The sequence below is a fragment of the Girardinichthys multiradiatus genome, chromosome 6 (assembly GCF_021462225.1).
Source record: "Girardinichthys multiradiatus isolate DD_20200921_A chromosome 6, DD_fGirMul_XY1, whole genome shotgun sequence".
In the NCBI taxonomy this organism is placed as follows: Eukaryota; Metazoa; Chordata; class Actinopteri; order Cyprinodontiformes; family Goodeidae; genus Girardinichthys; species Girardinichthys multiradiatus.
The window spans coordinates 20191808-20216994 of NC_061799.1; the positions used below are offsets into that span (position 1 = coordinate 20191808).

A 25187-nucleotide genomic window follows, 5' to 3' on the forward strand; every position below is an offset into this window, starting at 1 on the left:
ACCATGGTCAGTAAACCATTTACCAGTGGTTTTGGCACTGTGAGCAGGTGCCAGGTTGTGCTGAAAAATGAAATATTCATCTCCATAAAGCTTTTCAGCAGATGGAAGCATGAAGTGCTCCAAAATCTCCTGATAGCTAGCTGCATTGACCCTGCCCTTGATAAAACACAGTGGACCAACACCAGCAGCTGACACGGCACCCCAGACCATCACTGACTGTGGGTACTTGACACTGGACTTCTGGCATTTTGGCATTTCCTTCTCCCCAGTCTTCCTCCAGACTCTGGCACCTTGATTTCTGAATGACATGCAGAATTTGCTTTCATCCGAAAAAAGTACTTTGGACCACTGAGCAACAGTCCAGTGCTGCTTCTCTGTAGCCCAGGTCTGGGGAATGCGGCACCTGTAGCCCATTAGCCTGCACACGCCTGTAGCACGGTGGCTCTGGATGTTTCTACTCCAGACTCAGTCCACTGCTTCCGCAGGTCCCCCAAGGTCTGGAATCGGCCCTTCTCCACAATCTTCCTCAGGGTCCGGTCACCTCTTCTCGTTGTGCAGCGTTTTCTGCCACACTTTTTCCTTCCCACAGACTTCCCACTGAGGTGCCTTGATACAGGCACTCTGGGAACAGCCTATTCGTTCAGAAATTTCTTTCTGTGTCTTACCCTCTTGCTTGAGGGTGTCAATAGTGGCCTTCTGGACAGCAGTCAGGTCGGCAGTCTTACCCATGATTGGGGTTTTGAGTGATGAACCAGGCTGGGAGTTTTAAAGGCCTCAGGAATCTTTTGCAGGTGTTTAGAGTTAACTCGTTGATTCAGATGATTAGGTTTATAGCTCGTTTAGAGACCCTTTTAATGATATGCTAATTTTGTGAGATAGGAATTTTGAGTTTTCATGAGCTGTATGACAAAATCATCCGTATTAAGACAATAAAAGACCTGAAATATTTCAGTTAGTGTGCAATGAATCTAAAATATATGAATGTTACATTTTCATCATGACATTATGGAAAATAATGAACTTTATCACAATATGCTAATATTTTGAGAAGGACCTGTATTAGGAAGGATAAATAAATAATAGAAACAAAATAAATAACCATGAATAAAAAGATAAAAAAATTACATTATTTTTATATTTACAGACTGTAAAATGCTTTCAAAAAATAAAAATTGGAAATAATTGGAAAACCTCAAAACAAATATATACATAGATAAATACAAACTCTAGACACGATACAGTACAATAATCTAAGCACTATATAATCAGAAGGAATAAGTATTTGATGTATTATACATGATTATGTCAGCAGCCATAGCCTAAATGATCATCTACAAGCTCCCCATCTGTGGAGAAGTTCTCTGGTGTTCTCCTCTCTCCTCTCTCCTCTCTAGCTTCTGATTGCAGCAGGTACCAGAACTGCTCACCTTCCAGGCTGTGGCTGAAAGCAGAGGCAACGGCACATTGATCTGCTCGGGAATGCCTGTTTGTTCCCACCGTGATCCCAGCACCAAATCTACCTTTCAACACTCCTCTCCACCAGCAGGCTCTGCTCCTGTTTAGTTCAGTTTTCACCACCTTTTTTTCTCCGTTTTGTTTTGGTCATTTTACTAAATCTAAACTCTTCATACAAGAAGGAGATCACAGTAAAATGCTGATCTACTGGGTTTTTACGCACTACCATCTCTGGGGTTTACAGAGAATGCTCCGAAAGAGAGAAAATATCCAGTGAGCAGCAGTTCTGTGATGCCAGAGGTCAGAAGAGAATGGCCAGACTGTTTGGAGCTGATAGAAAGGCAACAGTAACTCAAATAACCACTCGTTACAACCAAGGCGTGCAGAAGAGCATCTCTGAACGCACAACACGTTGAACCTTGAGGCGGATGGGCTACAGCAGCAGAAGACCACTCCTATCAGCTAAGAACAAGAAACTGAGGCTACAATTCACACAGGCTCACCAAAATTGGACAATAGAAGATTGGAAAAACGTTTCCTGGTCTGATGAGTCTCGATTTCTGCTGCGACATTCGGATGGTAGGGTCAGAATTTGGTGTCAACAACATGAAAGCATGGATCCATCCTGCCTTGTATCAACGGTTCAGGCTGGTGGTGGTGGTGTAATGGTATGGGGGATATTTTCTTTGCACACTTTGGGCCCCTTAGTACCAATTAAGCATCATGTCAACGCCACAGCCTACCTGAGTATTGTTACTGACAATCCATCCCTTTATGACCACAGTATACCCATCTTCTGATGGTTTCTTCCAGCAGGATAACACGCCATGTCATAAAGCACAAATCATCTCAGACTGGTTTCTTCAACATGACAATGAGTTCACTGGACTCAAATGGCCTCAATGGTCACCAGATCTCAATCCAATAGAGCACCTTTGGGATGTGGTGGAACGGGAGATTCTCATCATGGATGTGCAGCCGACAAATCTGCAGCATCTGTGTGATGCTATCATGTCAATATGGACCAGACTCTGTGAGGAATGTTTCCAGTACCTTGTTGAATCTATGCCACGAAGGTTTAAGGCAGTTCTGAAGACAAAAGGGGGTCCAACCCGGTACTAGCAAGATGAACCTAGTAAAGTGGCCGGTAAGTGTGTATCCAACCAGTTACTTAGTAGGTTTAATGCCAGAACTTTGAGGCTTTTCTTGTATGTTTTTTTTCATATGCTGAACTCTATTTTTTTGGTTTTGCTTTCTAATATGGCACAGCTGGGGGATTGTAGGTGCACATGTTGAGCATGTGTTGCCAGGGTTCAAGCTGCACATGCTGTCTCATCTCCAGTGATCGCTGTGGTTCACTTAAGAATCCATCTGTCTTGCTTGGTGTATGATTAAGAACTCCTGCGTCTGATGTTTTCATTCTTGATTAAATTGTAGATTATATCAAACAGAGAACATAAAGTCCAGAACCAAGATTATTACTTTCTGTCGCAGTGTAATCTAAAGCATATCGCTGTAGTAGATCCACATTCACTCACTGTTCCTTCACTAAATATTAGCTTCTACCCTTTTTAAGTGCTCATTATAAAAAATAAGCAAATATGCATTATGCAACACCTTTTGATAGATGAGCAGGATTTATACTGCAAGGCTACATTTAATGCAACCTTATCTTCTGAAACAAAGCTGCTGAAGAGGATTAGGCTGCCGTTGCCACAGAAACTTAGAGTGCGTATAGAAGGGTGGGGAGTTTAGGAGGAGAGTAGAAGCAGGCGGTGAGGCGATTAAACACAGTCAACTCTTAGACCACACACCAGACACACTTTTTTTCATTTAATTTGACACAGTATTTTTTAGGTTTCACTCAGTCTGCCACCATGATAAACCCTCTGATCATCGGCATCATGGCCGTAAACACGTCTTTGACCGTCTTTTACTGGGCCTTCATCCTGGGTGACGCCTACTTAAAGTGGATGGTAGAGCCAGAAGACAAACCCAAGAAGATAGTCACCCCAGCCTGAGGGCCACAGCATGGATCTATCTGACTGAGTGACTGGCTGCTTAGGACTAGTCTGCGAGGGTAATTCAGCTTGTAGCGCTTTCTGTGGAGAAGCATTTGTTTTAATTTCTGTTTTTTGTATCTGGGAAAAACAGTTTTTTCATTTGTTCCTGCACGAAAATGAGCCAGGAGTTGTAATAACAGGTAATTTACTTCCCTTATCTTGTTCCTAATGGTTTCTTTATGTTAGCTGTTTGTTAGGGTGACCCGAAACTAACCCCTCTGTTTTGTCATCTGCTGACTCAATGAAAAGCCCATGACTATGTGTTTATACCAACCAAATCCTGCCAAGGATTACTTAAGATCACCTTGACAAAGGCACACACAGCTTTGCTCTTCCAATAGCTTCCAATATCTTGTGGTCCTCTTGTTCCTTCTGACCTCCTCGCCATCTCCTCACCTCAGCTCATGGCTCCCGTCTTTTACTACGGCCTGCATCCAGTCTCTTGGTTCATTATTTTCGCAAACATAGCTACCACCATCATAGAGTGGCAGTTTCTCACTCGTGAGTTTTACAGGAATATGCAGTTGTCAAAAGATGGAGAGTCTAAACCTGAGACGACATCACCTTCTTCTGAAGGACGCTGCACAGAGAAGACCTGTGAGGATAAAAGAAATAATAGCATCTTTATCACAGTGTGTTTTAGAGAAAAGGAGAAATAGTTAGAGTTTGATGACAGTAACTCTTGTTTACCTGATCTTAACCCTTTGCTGTCTCTTCTGTTTGTCTAACAGAGATGCTGCTGTAGAGCTTATGCCTGTTTGGAACCCCTTTTACCCCCAAATCAAAGTAAAAAGATGAGCAGCGACCATTTCTCTTGACCACTGGTAAGCTCATCCATCTCTTTTTCTCAACGTATCTTATAAGATTTCCCAACTTATAATCTTTATGTGGGACAGTATGATGACATTTTTGCTCTTTTACAATATTTCATGAGCTGTAGAAAAATACTCATGAAAACTTGGGGCTTCATGACAAAGCAAGAAAGAAGCTGTGAAACATTATGAGACATTAAAATTATTTGACATGATATGTAAATAAAATACTAGAGTTGGACCTGTGGTGTTTCAGAGGGTTTCAAGATGTACATAATATTAATACTTGAGAAAATAAGGGTTTCCTTGGAGTTTTGTAGAACTGTTTTTACAAATACTCTTTTTTTTCCAAAAGTTTAACTGTAAATACACTTTTTTTACAAACGTTTTACTGTAAATACTTTACAATTAAATCACAAACAATTTTACTGTGATTTTATGTGGTATAGAAATGCAAAGTAGTTCATAATTGTGAAAAATATACATGGCTGCAATTCTTTTGGGGTACGTCTACCAGCTTTGTACCTCAAGAGAAAATGTTTGCTAATTCTTCTTACTAAAATACATTTTCAAGCGTTACCTGGTTCTCATTTAAATTTTGCTTTGGACTTTGAGCCAACAAATAGAATGTGCTTTGACTTTAAAAATTAGTTCTGGGCGGCCCTGCTGGAAGATGAACCTCCACCCCAGTTCAATTTCTTTAGCAGCCTCCAAGAGATTTTCTTTGGGGATTGCCCTCTATTTTGTTCCATCCATCACGTTAACACTGATCAGCTTCCCTGGATTCTGTGAAGAGAAGTATCCCCAAAATGCTCATGTCCACTGACCAGAGCACCTTCTTCCACATGTTTACTGTGACAAACTGCATTTGGGCTTTCTATTACTTTCTTTTTTCCCTATTCAGATTTTTATTTGTAAGAATTTCCACGTTACAACTATGCACTACTTAATGTTGGTCTATCAAATAAAATTTCATTAAAATACATTGCAGTTGGTGGCTGTAGTGTGAAATATATATATATTTTGAGGCATTGTAAACATCTCTGTATGCAGCCTGGTCACAGATGACCATAAGCCTCTTTTCCACATTACTATCCACCTTTCCTCGTCCTTGCACATATCTTTAATCCCTGCAGATGGAAAGCTGATATTGCTCTATGACCCACTCAATCCTATTAACTCTGTCTGTCCTATATTCCCCTACTCCTCAGTTTCATGCGACTCAGGCACCTGGAAAGACCCCTGTGTGAAGGAGTAGGAGGGAGACCACATCTTATGTCTAGGCAAAAGATTACAAGTGCTGACACATGCACGATAGGTTTTTGTACTCCAGCTTTTCTTGTGAACTCCATTTTTACACAGGGAACTCACACCACTAAAAGATGTTGTGTTTATTTACAAACTACCTTAGCATTTCCACCTCCTTATCGTTTGTTGGTCCTAGCTGCAGAAAATGAGTTTTACTAATGTTAGGTTTTCCACCACCCTGTTTCTGAATATTTACAGTTCAGTGAAGAAACACATCGTCACCAAAAGGAACAGCCTTAAAGCCTCACTACTTTCTTTCAGCTGACAATCCTAAAAGAGTATCAAAGCCATGTCCAGATTATTGTACATGCCCCTGAACTCAAGAAGAGGTCAACTTTTGAACCTCACCGAGCTGGTGTTCAAGCACCGACACCTCCTTCAGTTCTCCAGGCAAAAAGAGGAGGAGGACGCCTATTTCGTGGACTACATCCCCCCAGCAAGAGATGCAATTAACTTGCCACGCAATGTAGTCTACGTCTTAGCCGGGGCAGTGTTGATCATAGTGGCAACTTATGCCATAGTGGGTCACCTGATTAAAGACCTCATGCATGACCTGGCAGGTAACCTACAGTGGGACATCCTGAACTGATGTCTTACCCCTCACTTATGTGTCATCATTTCCAATCGATACCCATGTTTGTGGTGAAGTTGAGTTATTTCTGTCCCCAAACTTTCATGCTTTGACTTCAACATGTTGTTCTTCGTGTCTGGTGACAGTTTCCGTCACATTTACCCTGTGGTTGGTGTTCAGTGGACATCCATACTTCACCTTTATGTGAATGTTCTTTAAGGTGAATGTCGTCACCTAACAATTCTGGAATCTTCTGAAATAATATCTTAAAGGGGCACTTTTGAAGTACAGTACTAAATAAATAATTTGCTCAAAGAAAGGCCTAACGTTTTAAAGGAAAAACAGAAAATTCACAGTTCTAAAATCCCTAGATTAGCATCCTTTTGAGGATTACCATTTGCAAGCAAATTGTAATCTTACCATTTGCTTGCAGACTGAGTGCATGGCAAGTAAGCAAGCATTAAAATCACTTGAGTGCCCCTTTAAAATGCAAGGGAAGAAACAAAGATTTAATTTCACTTCAGCTTGCTTTTTATTCACAGACTGGATATTTGGCCCTAAACCAGTAGAGGAGGATCTGGAGGGAGAGGGAGCAGAAACAGAGGACAAGCGGCGACTCAGCATTTTCAGTAACCAGATAGAGTCCAGAGATGAGCTGAGGATAGAGAAAGAAAGAGAGAGGCTGCTGCCGGGCTTCCTTCAGAGAGATGGGGACTGCTGTCGTCCATCTCCCCCTCCTCCACTGAGAAGTGCCATCACTTCATCTTACCCCGGAGAAAAAAGGATGTCTACTCATAGTGTGACCTTCGCCTGCCCCGTTGCCCCTTGTGTGACCTCTTTTTGAGTTTTCATCGCTTCACCTCATCAGCAACTCAGATCAGTTTTTTCACATGCAGTGTGTGTTTGCAGTATTTTCTTTGCAGTAGTGAGGCAAAACCATGTATAGTTATAGCTTGTGCTCATTTTACAAAGAATTACTTCTTTTATTTTAATTAATAAGTAGGTAGGTAAACATGTCCCTGTTAACTCAACTCTATCGTGTTATTATGTAATATAAGAAGTGTAAAATAATAATTTATTGTGAGAAAATAAACTGATTTCAGATGTAAATTCCTTGTTCATCACAAAATGTTTGAACACAAAACAAGATGGAAAATTAAGAAAAATCTGATTTAAAAATGTTATGACAACACATATTGTTCTCATCTGTTATTGAAAACCAGTGTGATCACTTTCCTTGTTCAGTTGGACTAAGCTTTGTCCCAGTAAACAACCTAATAATATAAATGAGTTGTTGTGTCTTGTCTTCTTTCAGTAATCCATCTTATCTTGCTCTAATACCTGCTTGTGTCAGGGGTAATGACCTTATTTATAAAGGTCAGGGATTACTCTACAATAAGTGTTACATATTGGCTAGCCCAAACAGAAAATGCCCTTCCATGATACTTTCATAACATTCTTGAAAGTTGAACTAAAGCTAGTTCTAAATATTTTCAAAATATTAACTAGCTAGCTGTGTCAGGCTTGGTGACCTTATTCATAAAATATACATCCTGTGTTTTATATATTATGCAGTCCAGAGAAAGAATGTCCCACCATAATACTTTTAACACAACAGCAGAAAGTTGAACTAAAGTTGTCTTCAAATAACCAGCTAACTGGGTAGATAGCTAGCAAGCTACTTGGCTAGCTGTGTCATGGTTGATGACCTTATTTATAAAGGCCAGGGATCACTGTATATCATTCATGTTACATAATTTCCAGTCTAAAAGAACAATGTCCTTTCATAATTCATTCATACAAGTTTAAAAGGTATCTAAAGTTAATAAATTTATAAAGACCAGGGGTTATTGTACATCATCCATTTCATACATTGTCCAGTCCAGAGAGCCAAAGTCCTGCCGTAATATTTTTATACCAGACAACCTAACAGATAGATAGAATAGATAGAGAGAGAGATAGATAGATAGATAGATAGATAGATAGATAGATAGATAGATAGATAGATAGATAGATAGATAGATAGATAGATAGATAGATAGATAGATAGATAGATAGATAGATAGATAGATAGATAGATAGATAGATAGATAGATAGATAGATAGATAGATAGATAGATAGATAGATAGATAGATAGATAGATAGATAGATAGATAGATAGATAGATAGATAGATAGATAGATAGATAGATAGATAGATAGATAGATAGATAGATAGATAGATAGATAGATAGATAGATAGATAGATAGATAGATAGATAGATAGATAGATAGATAGATAGATAGATAGATAGATAGATAGATAGATAGATAGATAGATAGATATAGATGAGCTCATAGACGTTCTGCTGACGTAGAGCAAACTACCTCAAGCCTCTGCAGCTTATCTGACTGTTATGCATGACACTTCCATTAACAGACTTGCAGAGTCTGTTACAACAACTGAAATAAAGGACATTTTAAGGTGAGAATTTTCATGCTACTTGAAAGTTGTTTGCTTTTTGTTGAGTTTTCAAAACCCTGAAATGGTCGGGTGAACAGCAGGATCTTTGTTTTTGTTTTAGTTTCTAGTCTATCTGCTAAACTTGTACTAGATTGTAAATAATTTAAAGTTATCCCGTTTCTTTTTACTCTTCCTGATATTTCTTGATGGAAAACACTGTCATATTGAATCCTCATGCTGGATCCTTCGTGCACTGATGGCTCTGAGACATTAAGTGAACCCAGTGACTGAAAACGGGCACCAGCACAACAATGGATGTACCATTGGAGAGGTTAAACATTCGCTACAAGGATCAAGATGGCACAGTGCTTTATGAGTCTTATATACCTCCTTCTCGGGATGCGGTCCATCTCCCCACCTATGTCCTCTACCTGTTTATAGCCGTCTTCATTGTAGTGTCTGTTCTTTACGCCATTATTGGCCACCTCATCAAAGATCTCATCCATGATTGTGCAGGTTTGTTACTTCGTTCTCTTGTATCAGTTTAATGACAATAGATGGGTTTTTTTTCATTGAATCTCCATTGACTTCCACAGTTTTTTTATTTCAGACTGGTTGTTTGGGCAGCAGCCTGAGGAAGTGGTGGTGAACTATTGTGAGGCCAAAGATAAGTTTATGGCAGATTGGTCCCCAGAAACCTCACCTGAACTGGAGGCAATGGCTCGGGCAGAGGAGAACAAGATGGTGGACAGGGACTTTATGAAAGCGCCTGCCATCTGGATCATCTCCACGGAACCACAAAGCACCAGGAAAGGACCGCGTGTGGTTTTTGGGAAGAAGTCTTAGTTGTGTTAATGATATGATGATGACTATTAGAGACCTGGGACACGAATTAATAATTTATGATAGAGCATTTCTGTGTAAAGTTGAGTATATATCTGCATGATGTAAATATTTTGAAGATTGATATACTTTAAGAGGCCAAATGGTTAATTGGTCTACTGGGGACATCTTGTGTCTGCTTGCAGTCATTGCATCTGATTTTAGATGACATTCAAAACAACTAACCAAACAGATCCACTATAAACATGCATCACTTGATATTTGATCGGAAAAATTTGCTACTGTAGCCTTAGAAAGTTAATATTTTCTGTTAAAAACTCTGTCCTGTAGAATTTCACATTGTTACAGGGATGGATGTTCCAGTTGTGTGTGAGAATATATTTTTAATAAAGAATAACTCGTTACAGTGTCAAACATACGTTTTCAGATTATTCTTAGATATTTCACTTTGGTTTAAATTAATGAAAAAGTAGCATGTATAAATTATCAGAAAAACAAGAAAGAATTTTTGAGACTGATTAGATGAATTTTCTCTCAAACAAATAATTTCAGATACACGATTTCTGCCTTAATAGTAATGCAATTAGAATTTAAATTCTAGCAATGGTAATGAATCCTGCATTGTTGTTCTTTCTCTCACACAAGAAGCTAAAGTATTCTCTGTTTTATTTGGCAGCAACAGCATAAACAGTGACTTCAATGGCACACTCGACACTCCCATGTTCTCATCATTGGCTGATGAGGAAATGGGAGTTGGAAATGTTGCTGTTTACTTTCTCTGTTAGAGAGAACTGTGTCAGACTGTTCACACAATGGCATCTAGTTTGAATAAATATGTATTATTGATTATGTTTGCTAACAGCATCTCTACCATTAAGGTAGTTTTCTTCTGTAGTTCAGAATTAGAGTAATACTGCTCTTCTCCTGTAAAACACACATTTTTAATTTTTATCAGCTGATGTATTGTTTCTTAATAACCGTTGAAGAATGAATGTAGCACTTGTAATATTAATGATAATATTGATCAAACCATCAAGACACTAGTTTTCACCTAATCTATTTATTGTAAAGTTGAAATTCATTACATTTGTTTCCACGGGTTGCACTGGATGCTACATTGACACAATGTGGGACTGTAAGAAGTTAAACTAGGTTAATCACTTTACAAATAGGGGTCATTATAGTGGACAGATATTCAAAAGCAGTTTTCTTCTAAGTGTGTGGATGTTGGTGGTACAGTAGCACATAAAGCATGTCATTTGACTTCTTACTTAGTGCATACACTGGCTAACCAGTATAAGTGCAAAAGAAAAACGTCTGGCCAGAAATCTAGAACACTGGAAAAGTTTTGTCAGTCCTTCTACAGTATCAGACTCTCACAAGTAAAAAAACATATAAACACTGGTAACATTATGCATAAGCTGTTTCATTTTAACTGACATTTTTACTGAAATAGTATTATACTGTTATTAAAACTACTTCAGCAGCTATAAATGTTTCGGCAGATACAAAAGTATTTCTGTCTTTAAACTTTAGCATACAGTGCTCTTTTAACCAAAGCATTATTTTTGCCGATTAGTCCAGTTGCTGAAGACCTAAAGTTGGTGTCTTTTTTTATTCTGTAAGACTGAGGTATAAAACATGACATAAAAACCTGCTGATAGTGGAGTACAGAAAATATCTTCATCACTTGAGTATGATACTAGAGACAGTCCCTATAGATATATCTCAGAGAAGGAAGAAATGAGTTGTAGATGTTGGGATGGTGGAGCAGATGATGCTAAAGTTCCCAAACATACAGATAAAGCTGAGGATTTGCCACAGATATCAAATATCTGAAAGCTGAAAAACAACCAGTTTTAATGTGGTTGCCTCCCTTACATGAAGGATACAGGATAACAGAGAGGGTCTGAAAAGTTTAGAACAAAAGATGAATGAGATGTGTTTGAGACACGAGTGTGTAGGTAGAATAGACTGAGGAGTCAGACAGTTTTAATTTTTTATTTTTATACAGAACGTTAGAAAATGATTAAACATGTGGCCTAATTATTAATAATAGCAATAGTAATAGCAATATATTTTTATTATTATAATTTTCTATTTCTCACTTTGGGTCTTTCCAGGATTGGAGGGAAAATCCAGAATCAAAACTTTTGAAATAAATCTTTCCTTTATTTTATTATTGCATCTCACATATTTAAGAAAGCCACGTAATAAACCATACGATTCTTTGATTGATCCAATTCAAGCATCAGATGTGATCTTTGTAAAATGTGTTTTATTTTTTGTGAGCTGAACCTTCTGCAACTCTGTTATGAATACTTATGAACCTGAAAATGTATATAGACAAAAAATGTTTGTCTATTATACAGAGGAAAACAAATCTAGATTAAAGTATTTCTACTTCCAGCCACTGGAATAAAACCAGTGGGGTAGAGTAACTTCAGTGTTTTCCTGGTACATTTATTCCTCAATCTATTTCTTGAGTGAGTTTGAAACATTTCTTAAACATATAGTAAAAATGTAATCAAGTCCTACAATGTTGTAACTAAATAACTGAAAAAAAACAGTCCAAAGACAGTAACCCGACGTGCTTTGGCCTCAAAATAAAGTCCAATTGGAATGTTTTTGCAGTGTCTCATGTTCTTGTATAAAGCTATTTAGTCCACATAAAGTACCGCATTAAGGCTCTCAGCTGCCTACACTACAGAGTTTATCATTGGTCTGCAAATGTCCAGGAGAGGGCGCTGTGGTACGGAAAATGTAACAAAAAGAAAACAAGCTCTCAGAGGTTTGCTCAGATGATGAAGCCATAAAGTCATAAAGCTCATGAATGTTTGTAATGTGATCTATGTGAAGAACCAGCTCATATAATCCCAAACTCTTCAAAAAATGTAAGGAATTGGGTCTGACTCCTTTAAAAGATCCAGATATTGATTTAATCTCATTAACTCTACTCACCTAATCCTTCCTCTTTTGCTCCAAACACTTATATCTATAAAATATCTAAGAATTTATGAGGCCATCTCAGTAAATCCCTAGTTAACAACATATTCTGAGGGTTTAACGAACAGATTAAATAAGCCTCTGTAAGAATGTTTAAATTATGTGAGTTAAACAATCTGTAGCTAGAGTATTTGAAGCTTTATCTGGGAATAAAGAGTACTAGTTGTTTCATTTGAAGTAACAAGAAATTGTGAATTTATTCCCAGATAAATTCACGATTTCTTGTTACTTCAAATGAAACAACTAGTACTCTTAAAAATATTTTCTGGTAGAGGATCGTGTTGAGGAAGCATGTTTTCCTGGCTGGTTGAACAGCAGGGGTTCTGCTCTAACCTCCCTCATATCTCACATTCAGGGACGCGCATCCTGACACACACACACACACACACACACACACACACACGCCTCCTCCCATCCTGAGCGTTGTGCTGTGCGGCGCCGCTGCAGATAACATGCCCCTCTTTGGCCACCAGCAGCAATGAACGGCTCGGTTTGAAGGTAGCGGCTCTACGACATGGATGTCCGATGACTGAAGGAGCAGCCTTTATGGATTGGAGCTCAACGTCGCCGGAGCAAATCTGGAGAAATTCAGAGAGGTGAGGAGGAATGCGTCTGTGGGGAGGAGAAGCGGGACGCCGCAACGTGGGAGACGTTCTGATTGGACAATTTATTTTATTTTACATTTCACACAAAACGCATCTGAGAAGCTGTGGTTGGGGCCTGTTTGTATCAGAATATGGCTGATTTATTCATTATCAGCCATGTTTGATTTAGCCCATCACCGTTTTCTGCTGACAATGTGTGGCTGTCTCTATCATTGCATGCTCTATAGATCTGGGGATACAGCTGATGATGCCGCTTTTTACAATAATAGCAGTATTGGTTTTAGTGGTTCTTTATTAGTGAATAAAAAACACAAGTTAATAATGACTACATGTGAGTATTAGGTAGCAAAATTTGACCTAGTTTGCAGTACTTGACATAAATTAGGATGTAAAAGGAAAAGTAGGCCAGTTCTCCTTTTGGCCCAGGAACCACTTAACGCAGATGATTGGATCACATTCCTTCCTACTGTACATGCAGGTACAGATAAAGCATAAAACATTATGAAGATCAATGAAATCGGTAAACGTTTTGATGAATAACAAGCTGGTTCATGATATATGTGTGATGCAATGTGTTGCTTTGGGTTGCTGCATTGTAGGACCCTCCCACACACATGCACACCAACATATGGACTTCCCCAAATATATTTTGATTAAGAAAACAGTTGTGCACCGACCTGCCCACAACAGTTATGCTACATTTAGACCTCTTTTCTTCCTAGTTGGTGAAGTTTTAAATCTTTGGCATGCAGCAGCTGTCTTTACATTTTATGACTCAGCAGAAGCAGCTGCCAGAGGAATTTACCATGCATTGAATCAGTGTGGAGCACTATCCTTGAAGGCTTCAGAAATTAGTGGGCACAAGTGCTTCTACTGTATGTTGGGATGTGTCTTTGTCTGGCCAGTGATCCTGTTTTGTTTTACTTTGACTGTACAGCAATTGCCTTGCAAAATGTTTAATAGCCATTCAACTTGTCCACATTATGCCATAACCAAAAACATTAGCATATTTTACTGGGATTTTATGCGATAGACAAACGCAAGTGTTTATTTTCGCAACAGAAGGAACTGTTTTTCATATAATTGTTTTTTACAAATAAAATTAAATGAAAATGTAACCTCCTGGTTTACATGAAAAATATATTTTGGATGCAGGTAAACTAACATTGCACATCACTGTGCACATGGTGGTGGCAGTAGCATGTTGGGAGGCTTTTCTTCAGAAGCAACAAAGAAGCTGGTCAGAGTTAATAGGATGATGGATGGAGTTAAATACAGGGCAGTCTTAGAACAAAACCTTGTTTGAAGCTATTAAAGACTTGAAACTAGGGTGGAGGTTCACCCTGCAGCAGAACAATAACCCTAAACATCAAGCCAGAGCTACAGTAAAAAGATTTAGATTGAATCACTCAAGTGTTAGAATGGTTTAGACAAAGTGCAGACCTAAATCTAACCGAGAATCTGTGGGAAGACTTGAAAATTGATGTTCAAAGATGTTCTCTATTCAATATGGCTAAGCTTCAGCTTTTTGCAAAGAAGAATGGGCAAAAATATAAATCTTGACAGGCAGACGATAGAGACATCCTCAAAAAGACTGCCAGCAAAGGATAATTCTAAAAAGTATTGACTCAGGTGGGCTGAATCCAAAGGTTTGTTACTTTAAGTATCAGTTTCCTTTCGCTTCACTTACTTTAAAAGCATTGTGTAATGAATCTATGTTTTTGATTATTAAAGCTTCTTTAGGAATTTGCACATAAAATAAATAGAAACAGTTGATACATGGCAAAATACAATTTAATCAGTTAATTTTATCTATAATATAAAATTAACAGAGTTTTGTAGCTGTAATGTGTAATAATGGGAAATACTGCATAGAAAAATCTATGTGTGCCTATCATTAAGTGCTTTCCAACACTCTGATTGACTGTGGTTATGATCAGATCATAGCTGTGAGATGAATTTCCAGTTTTGGTTGCTTAGCAGTAGGTATGTAGGATTCTTTGAACTCTGACCCTCAGTGTAACCTTCCCAAACACCTTATATCCCCCCCCACCCTGAGACTCCCTGATGAGCTCTACATCCCTAAAGGGTTGCAAATGAGGTCATTCTTTTTTAGTGAGAGGGTAATTGTTGCATTTTAATTCAAAAAAGTGTTCTTCCTGGATAAAGAATGATTGATTGTTGTTAATTTTGTGTAATGTTTTCATATTGGAAAATATTGAGTGTGACACTAAACAATTGTTTTTAGGTGCATGCAAGACTTGTGTTACCTATATATTTATATATATATATACACATATGCTCTCTCTGACAGTACAGTGGAGGGGAATTCATCATCTAGAACCGCAGATCACATGACAGGTAGCTTTTATTTTTATTACCCTTAAGTAAAAAGACAACTTTACAAAAATAACATTTCTCTTTTGAAGTTTTTGTAATTTTTTTTTTATTTGACTGTTTTATCTTGTTTAGATTTGTGTAGTGATGAAGCAGACAACTCTCCTCCTCTTCAGCCTCACACACTCAAGCAGTTTGAGCAGGTGAGACCCTTTGCCTTGCCATTGATAGATGTTACTGTGTTTAAGTCCTCCACAAAATGTAAATGCACTTGGCTGTGCCATTATGTTCAATAGCAATTCTGCAAATAACCCTTTATGACCGGCAGGAGCGCCGGTGCTCCTGCCGGTCATAAAGGGTTAAAAGGGGGAAAAGTAACTAGGAAATTATGTCTAATTTAGCCTAATATTATGACCAAAAACCAAATTCCTGTAGAGAGCAGACTGTAAAGACAAAGAAAGCTCCAAATGTTGAATGAAAAACATCCAGAACCCTATTTTAATCATCCTCTGGGTGCTCCATGGCCCATTTAAGAATCCAGTGTCCTCTGTAATGTTATTCTGATGTTATTGTGAGTAGGGAGAGTACCCACATTGTTAATATATACTCACACACTTACTGTACTAGTTGGTGATATGATTTTATCAGTTTATTTACTTGCTTGTTAAACTCTGGCTAAGCAAAATGTTTTTCACTTCATCCGACCTAAAAAATGGCAGTAAAAAAGATTTATGATTCCAACTATAGATAATAATTCACTTAAACTGATTTAATTTTTTTGGAATTTAGTTTGAGTTCTGAAGAGGATAAACTACATGTGGTAATTTAAAGTAATGTTAACCTTTGTTGTGGTGCTATCGAATCTTGTTGTGTTAGTTTTGTCAGATCCAACAGATTCATGAAGTGCAGGTATAAAATACGTCAACAGTTTCTAAACATCTCAAAATAAAAATGATGTGGTCCCTATAATATCCTAAAATTACTACTACTATTTTTAAATCCGCAAGGTGATTTCCCCAATAAATTTGAATTGGTTCAGCCCAAAACCTATTTGTGCTCTGGTTCAACCAGCGAGCAAGCACCATCCCCTTGCATGCTGATTGATTGGTCAGCCTTTGTATATGTGAATAAATGGTTGGTTTATTAGATTTTTCTCTGTATTACACTTTATTATTTAAACACAAACTGTTTGGCGTTTTCTAACGACCCTGATGAAGACCACAAGCCGAAAAGCGCTGGTCTGCTAATAAAGTTGCTTCCTAGTACTTTAAGGGCCTGATCTTCAAAAGGTTTGAATGTACAAAACCACCTGTAAACTTGTTTGTGTGGGCAAAGCTGATCTACAAACCAGGTGCAAACTAAATTGCGTGTATAAAATCCACGAAAAAGCATGCGGAAACCTTTTAACATGTTTGCCCACATGAATATGCATAACAGATGATAATGACACAAATGCGTACATTAATAGGAGCACCTGTTATCTATTGCGTATGCAACCTTTGTAGCTCACGCGCAACATGCCCACTTATTGCCCGTGCATTTCTTTGTTTTGCACAAGCAGTTTAGCGGCCCTTATTTGGAATCTTTGAAGATCAGACCCTAAGTGTTGCTGAAGTTTTCACCTCAACGGATTTTTGACCCTCTCCATGTACTTTGAGAGTCGGTGAAGTTATTCCAGAAACGTTTGGTTCTCTGTGTACAGTATAAAGTATACATATGCATTTTTACAACAGATGAATGGTTTTTTTTTGTCACACTTAAATGTTTCATATCATCAAACAAATTTCATATCAAACAAAAAAACTTGAGCAAATACCAAAACCAGTTTTAAAATGTCTATTTTAGTTATTACAGGAAAACACTTTCCATATTACCCTTGCTGAAAAGCAATTGCCCCATTAACCTAAAACTGTCTATGCCATGAGTTTGAGTTTTTTACGTCACTTGTAGAGGAGTTTTGGCCTACTCTTCTTTGCAGAATTGTTCTAGCCACATTGGAGAGTTTTCAAGCATAACGGTATGTTTATGGTCTCACCACAGCACCTTGATCAGATTTAGATCCAGACTTTGATTAGGCCACTTAATTTATGCTCTGTAAATACCATCATTTGTATTTTAACCCTTATAGTGCAGTTTAGCTAAAATAAAAAACAAATATGTCTAATTTCTCAGGCATATTTAAACTTACTTGCACACAGTTCATTCTCACAATATTTGCTAAAATATGCACCTTATTGTTTATTTCAAAAAGTGCTTTTATTTCAGACACATGGAACATCATAACAAAAAAGCTGCTCCTGCTGCTGCTGCAGGCGGAGCTGCTGAGCCCTGTTAGAAATGAAGGCGTGACAAACCCATGGATGTATCACTTTTCCACCTGACACAAACACTTCAAGGTTCCTGAACGCACACACTCAGATTCAGGCTGTCAGCCATTGATCCAAAGCTGCAACAGGTCTGTGTGTGTGTGTGTGTGTGTGTGTGTGTGTTGTAGGAGATAATGCGATATTATCACGTCTGAATTGTAAAAACTCACACTCTATATTTGTCATTCCTAATGCCATTTGGAGACTCAGCTTGGTGGTTTGAATCTTTCTTCCGAATTATTTAGCAAAAGGCGAAACGTGACACTTAAATGGCCACATTTACTAAATGTGGCCAGAACTAGAAATTAAGTAACTAATCTGTTTTCATCCCGTTCAGCTACTTTCATTTGGTTCCAGAGATCCGCTGCTTGGAATGAGACAAAAAAGGACACATTTCATAAAGATCCATCTTCTGTTTTTACTCTTTTCTCTTGTTGGGTTACTGATATCGCTGAGGGACAGTTAGGGATTCTCTGCTCTGTAAGATTCAGGACACCTCCCTATTAATAGCCCTGTGGCTCAGAGGTCCCAGTTCTCCTGTTTCTTCTCCAGCTTCTTTATACTCACCTGTTTATCCCTGTCCCGGCAGGATGAAATGGTGGGGGTTAGTGATAGTTCCTCCTAGCCAGAATATCCTTGGTTTCCGGGCACTTCCCAAAGGCAACAGACCTAGAACCTGCTGGAGGAAGAACATTTCCCTTTTGCTCTGGAAAAATCCTGTGATCTCCCCAGAATGAGCTGATTAGAGGGATATCTGGGTGTCCCTCTGACCGATCTAGGATAGGCGGAAGACAGTGGATGGATAGATGGTGTTTATTAGGTCCGTTTATGAACCTAAAGAATTAATGGAGGGATTAAAAGAAATATTTGAGGTGTTCATTAGACCCTCTATTTAACCATCATTTTGCTTATTGCAGCAAGAAAGGTTATGCCATAAAGTTACCATGTGGCATGAAGGGGATTAAACATTATATTTAGCAATATAAGAATAAGTGATGACCCTCAGCTAAGAGTGGGATGTTATTGTGCTCTCTCTGTAAAGCTGAAACCTAAAACCAGTTACCAAGGTAGATATGGTTAAGTTTACATTGATTCTGAAACAATAGAAAAACCTATTTATTGTGTCACTAAACTGATAGGTTGAATGAGACTTTCTTCTGACTCATTTAGCTGTGATTACCATGACTGTGAGTTTAACAGTGACTGATATCAACAGATATAAGTCCTCTCTTTGTCCTTTCACCTCTCCTTTTTAGCAAAGGGATGAGATTTCTCTTCATACTGTGTCACAGCTGCCTGTAAGGCCTCTGCCTCCTCCTTCCCCCTCCTTCTCCTTCACCCGTCTCCCCTGGCGGTCTGGGATTCCTGGGATGTCTCCTCCTGTAAAATAAGCTCCTGTCCCATCCCCAGGCAGTCCACAGCCCACCATGGAGCTGCTGCAGCTGCATCTCTGACGGCCGTGCAGCAGAGTAGCTCTCTGCACTGCAAATGCCAGCAGTCTCAAGAGTTTGAGTGTTTGTGTGATTGCGGTAGTTTTAGTGTGTTTGTGGTTTGGAGGCAGCGTCCTTATGGCCTGTTAGAGGCCAGGACGCCACTTTGTAAGCATTTATCTTTTTGACAGTATGCCCTCATGGAGATGGAGATAGCATGTCTGTCTGTTGCAGGACTCTAACAAAAGGACAAGGCAGTGACAGTTGCTGTCTTTTAACATGGACTCGGCATTCTGCTGTGATGCCGAGGCGTCCAAGACGGCTGTTTGTTTCTGATCTATAACGGACATGTTTAACAGTGTCGGTGCTCTGTGACGGTCATGTCTAACGGTTACCGTACTTTATCGCAGCACTTGAATGACCTGAAGAAGGAGAACTTCAGCCTCAAGCTCCGCATCTACTTCCTGGAGGAGAGGATTCAGCAGAAGTACGAGGAGAGCAGTGAAGATGTCTACCGTACGGTGAGTGGAACAGCTGCTGGGTTGAGTAGAGGAATTTGGCACCAAGCAGTTGATATAAAGAGACTCTACTTGAAGTCATACTTAGTGGTTTAGTGAACAGAGGTTGATTTTGTTTCCTCTGTCTGTTGACACAGCTGTCATTATGATCTGTTTAGGTGCAGTGACTTGCCCTGTGTCTGCTGTTGAAATAAGAAGCTGCTCTGTGAAAAACTAAGATTTGTTTGATACATCTGTTAAGGCATGTTTCTGTTTATCAGTTTTGCTTTTCATTGGTGGCTCACACAAGGATGTTTCAAGATTCGGTGCCTATTTGTCAAACTGGACTTCAGTTCCCCAATCCTTAAATGTATTTAGGCATGGATCAGTTACCACTGTCAAGGTATATCAAAGTTTTAAAAAGTTACGATTTCAAAACCACAAAAAATACATAAGATGGCAGGGGGGGACTTTACCTGAACATTGTTTTATTTTAAAATTCAAATATTTCTTTTTTGTTAGGCAACAGTTTGATTTAGTGCTCTTCCTGTCTTAACAACGGGAATATATTTCAAAAGATTATGCTAATGGTTTTTTAAAAACTTTAAGGTATTGTCAGGTTTGTCTGGAAAGTTATTTAAACTGAAGCCGATGATAATTTGCACAAGAAATGTGCACCATGATGTCCTGGAACCTGATATTTCAAATCAGAGCAGCTACCTGTTTGAAAAGTAAGGCTGAGAAAAAAACATTACAAAAACACAAAGTGAGTTATCTAGTTACATTAACTGCTGACGCTTTAACAGAATCTCACTTCAAACATCCTAAAACCTGTTCAGTGCAATGCATCGGTTTATTTGATTTTTTAATAAAGAACAATTTGATCTAGCATGGCACACACAGGAAGATGGGTAAAATGGGATTAAGTTAGGTGCATAGATTTATGAATTGAAAAGAGAACTGAAATTGAATGTTACAGAAAATGGTAAGGATAATACAATTAATTATTTGAAACTAAGATTCTTAAAAAAAAGCTTTACCTTAAATTTTTAAAACCATCTAAAGATACTTAAAAGTTTTGTCTGGCTGGATGAATTAGGATGATCGCTGACATGCTGATAACCTTTTCAAACTTTTTATCTGCTTTAGCATTTTCCTGTTTACAGTTGGATTTAATGCAGTAAATTCATCATAGAGGGTTTACAATACGACAAAAACACCATAAAATCTGATTTAAAAAGGAAAATCAAGATTTTCTCACAACCTATCTATGTAAACAATAGCTCACAAGAAAACATAAAATACAGCATTTAGACCAAAGAACAATTTTAAACATGCATTGATTAGTTTGTAAAATTTTGCCAACTTTTTTCAAGCCCAGCTGACCTTCAATACTTCAGACATAAAGTACGCTGACGCTCAGGCTGCTTAATTAATGCTGTATTCAAATGTAAAAGGTAAACATGAACAGCATCCACAGAATACATTAAATACACACATGAAATACATACATCTTGTAAATACATTACATTTATTTATTTAATTCATGAAGCTAAAGGAAGAATAGGAAAATAATATTGATGCGTTTATACAGGAACTCTGAACCGCAATAGAGAGGAGACTAACCTGATCTCTCCGTTGACGTTCTACTCTTTATGATCTAATATCATCGTATTGCCATATCACCAGAAAGCATCCATTAATCTCTCTTTATGTTAGATGCACCACTATGTGAGGTGCCAAACTGCTTTGTTATTACTATCTGAAATTTTCTGGAATGGATATTTTTGAGATTACACAATTACTGACATGAGTATATCTATGAAAATATCAGTCTGTGCAAGTATCTGTGCAGTGTGAATGTGTTGACATGTTTCTTAGTGGTCCTTGTGTCTGTCTGGGTGTTTAAAATGTCATTTGACAGTAAGGTGTCCCAGTCCTGCTGGTGTTTGGCTGCTCAAGCCAGCATTTAAAACTCAAATATTTTCATGTCCTTTTTCGAAAATCCTTTCTGATTCCCTGTAACTCTTCAATAAGAACAACTAAATAACTATGGGCTTCATCCAAACAAGACCTGAGCCTTTCTCTGCTTATCTTCCACTATTACAGCATACCAGCAGTGATTAAGTAAACTGATCCCTACTGTACTGATATGGTACTTTGCAATCTGTAACTCTGTGCTTAGTTTCTTGCAGTTTAACCTGACCTGAGTTAGTCATGTTTCTGAAACTTGGCAGTGAAACACACTGCATGCGAGGTGTGTGAGTCCTGGGTACATAATGCTCTCTTTGAGAGCTCCAGAATATCTATTTATAGAGCAGGCTTCAGAGCGCTGATTTATTTATCACATGTATCCTGATGAATGTCCACGAGCCAAACGTGCTGTTAGCTCTCTGGTCTCCTTCTACCATATCAGGCCATTTATGGCAGCTGAATGTAAACATGTTGTCTGAGCACATTATCACAACAGATATACTGAATTATAGATGAGATTGCATGTTATAACCTACAGTTGAATGAAATGTATCGTAAATTTGGTTTGCTGTGAAAACCTCATCTAAAAATCTAGAGCTTATTGGGTTCTGTTTACACCTACATTTTAAAATAAATGCTAAGATGTTTTTGCCAAGTGAATTATTATTAATATATTATGAAATCAAAGCACATTTCAGTTGATACGATTTGCTCATACTATTTGATCGTGCCTCATTAATTGATGATCATCAGCAGATTAGGTGCATTCAGTGCACTCCTGCAGTCGTGTCAGCCATCGTTCGCCTCGTAGTTAAAAGCAGAACTGTTGCTGAGGGTCCTCAGGTCAGAAGGAGCCAAAATAGCAGGTGGACGGTGATGGGTATCTATATTTAGATCTGTCTTCATAATAGGAAGATATCTGTCTTCTGGTAAACTGTGTTATTGAAACGCAGTGCACTCTTATATGTGTTACACTAATTATCAGCAGGGCCTTGTGGCAACACAGTAGGAATCTGCAAGTACTTTAAATACTAACTGATAAAACAAACATTAGTGAAACACTTTGCATCTATTGGATTTGGGTAGATTTGATTTAGTGTTCATTTAGATTTAACAGCTAAAAGAAACCAACCATTACAATTCAACAAAATGTATTAAAATAAAATGTTAAATTTTAAGATGACTGTAGTGAAGCTGATTAATTTAATCACTCCAATAAATTAGTGTATTACTACTCTGTCTTATATTGACATACGGATTAGATAGAACCGGCAGTACTGGTCAATTTATATTTGCCTAATCAAACAGAGAAAAACAATCATCTGCAAAATCAAATATCAGTTAAGAGAAAGTATTGGACATTTTTCAGTCAAGAGTCACCTTCCTAAATTGATCAGTCTCAGATAGGGCTGCAATTAATGATTATTTTGCTAATCGATTAATCCGTTCTTTCGATTAATCGATTCATAATCGGATAGCAAAAGGTGCTTAAGGAGATTTATTACAGAATTTGAACCAGGTGAAGCTAAAACTATGCCACTTGACTAAGTTCTGGATAGAACATATTTATAGACAAAGAAGGTTTTTCATTTTAAATGCAAAATGTATATATTTTTTGTAAACTTTTGGCCTAATTATTGCTCTGAGTAGGTTGTTCTTTCAGCAAATAGTATGTTTTAGAGCATGTATACTCCAGTTAACAATTATTTGATTACTAAATTAGTTGATAATTATTTAAATAATTGATTAATTATGATTAATCGATTAATGGCTTCACCCCTAGTCTGAAACACCTCTGCCGGGTCGCCCTTGGTTATAGACTAAGACTCAAGCCTAACAAGCACCTTCTTCGTTTCTGTCATGATGAAATCATTTGGACAGCCCATATGATGTATGAGAAGTGTGAGAATGTGTAAAAAATGTTTTTACAGTGTAAGTGTTAGGTGTGGTTTACATACAGTATTTTCCGTTCATTTTCTGACAGTTTTTTTTTTTGTAGATTCATTTCTTTTTTTTTCTTTTCTACCTGTGACTTACACATTGTTGATTCAAAGCCGACAAATAATCTCATCTAAATCAGTATATATTAAAAAAAAATTTATAAAATTGTAACAGAGATACTCGTTTTTAAAAACACTTTTGAAAAAAGCATTTTCCAATCCCATGTGAAACAAAGAAAAGCGGTGTTAAATCAGTAACTTTCAGTATAGCACTGATGGTATTTTCATACAGCAGTTATTACACAGGAGAATTAGGATGATTATTGGATGTATTCAAAGTTAATTGAACTCTTTGCAGTTTGCATTTGATTCAACATATTTCTTGGGGCCTTTGTGTGATATGTTTTATGATGTTAATATTTTTTCCATAGTTGCTTTGCTTCTTATGTTTTTTTTATTTAATTTATTAATTTATATTTCTCAGTAAGATGTGAGAAAGAAACATATTGAAAGTCAAACATACAATAAAACCAAATCAGCCTGTCATGGTTCATAATTGACCACTTATTTGTCTACAAGCTATAATTAAATTATTAAGGCAGACATATCTGCTGCCTTTTTAGGGTTGCTTCTGTTGGGACAATGTTTCTAATTATCTCTGGATACTCACTTTGCTTAGATTTATAATTACAGTATAAACGGATTTAATACAAGTAAGCAGAGTAAAAGCAGACAGTAATGCTAAAAATGGTTTTATTTTGCTGTTGTAAAATAGATTTATTTAATCAGATGCAAGCAACACATTTAGATTTTTCTAAATAATCAGCCCCATAATCAGGTTTTCACAGTTCAAGCCTACTAAAGCTCTTACATATAGATACTTAGAGATAGTAAAAAATAAGAATTAAAGTAAAAATTAGATGTTACTTTAAAAGTACAATGAATGATGTTGAAATAATTTTTTTCTAGTCTTTCTGCCATGAACAGCCATTGATCTGAATTAAGACCAGAAGTGACATCACACCATGAAAACAGGGTTTGCCTCATTTAAAGACAAAATGATCACCCTGACATTTTAAACCAGAACCTCTTACTCTGAGATTTCTAAAAGGCTGCTAACATTTCCAAATGCATCATGTTTGATGGCAGATAAAAGCTGGAAGAATAAAAACAGAGAATAAAGCAGAGCAACTTGGATGTAATGTGTTCAGACTCCCTGGTCTCTGCCTCAGTGGCCTACGGGTCAACCCGCTCTTTTGACAATTTAACAAAATGTCCCCAAAGCAGGTACAATTTACATGTTAAAGATTAAAACTCCCTTTTGTACCCAATAAAGTTGGGCACAACATGACAAAAACTGCAAAACTCTGAAATAGCACAGGCACAAAATGACCGGAACCAACAAAGTCTAGCTATTTGTTGTATTAGTGTAATTAAAATGCAGATGTGCCTCTGTTGCATCTGCTGCAGCTAACCTTTTGTCTGTTTTAGCTTATCAACAACCTCCACATCAAATTGTGATGTGGTTTGTGCAACC

At 37.7% G+C, this 25187-nt stretch overlaps 2 protein-coding genes across 10 annotated transcripts in view; both read left to right on the forward strand.

Moving 5' to 3' along the window:
* Window positions 1-3190: 3190 nt before the first annotated feature.
* Window positions 3191-7499, forward strand: LOC124869530 (small integral membrane protein 44-like). 9 transcript variants are annotated; one of them, XM_047367422.1, is made up of 6 exons: window positions 3197-3658; window positions 3768-3955; window positions 4033-4115; window positions 4250-4342; window positions 5837-6198; window positions 6752-7499. In XM_047367422.1, the coding sequence occupies exons 5-6, from the start codon at window positions 5928-5930 to the stop codon at window positions 7051-7053; spliced, it is 573 nt and encodes a 190-aa protein (XP_047223378.1). In that variant the 5' UTR covers window positions 3197-3658; window positions 3768-3955; window positions 4033-4115; window positions 4250-4342; window positions 5837-5927; the 3' UTR covers window positions 7054-7499. The 9 variants fall into 9 exon arrangements, 6 of the variants coding, with proteins under 6 accessions (XP_047223378.1, XP_047223380.1, XP_047223377.1 ...); XM_047367424.1 differs by having other exon boundaries at window positions 3860-3955; XM_047367421.1 differs by having other exon boundaries at window positions 3768-4115.
* Window positions 7500-12921: 5422 nt separating this feature from the next.
* Window positions 12922-25187, forward strand: part of LOC124869484 (myomegalin-like) — a 54882-nt gene continuing 42616 nt past the window's right edge. The window contains exons 1-4 of the mRNA XM_047367351.1: window positions 12922-13097; window positions 15421-15467; window positions 15579-15646; window positions 19650-19760. Of these exons, the coding sequence (XP_047223307.1) occupies window positions 13027-13097; window positions 15421-15467; window positions 15579-15646; window positions 19650-19760 (297 nt within the window). The 5' untranslated portion in view covers window positions 12922-13026. The remainder of the gene's footprint in view (window positions 13098-15420; window positions 15468-15578; window positions 15647-19649; window positions 19761-25187) is intronic.

What these genes read in the sequence shown, in the direction of transcription:
- LOC124869530 (XM_047367421.1), top strand. Translation starts at nt 5,928, where the DNA reads ATGTCCAGATTATTGTACATGCCCCTGAACTCAAGAAGAGGTCAACTT. An exon ending in CCTCATGCATGACCTGGCAG is followed by an intron (nt 6,199 to 6,751) that starts GTAACCTACAGT and finishes TTTTATTCACAG; the next exon opens with ACTGGATATTTGGCCCTAAA.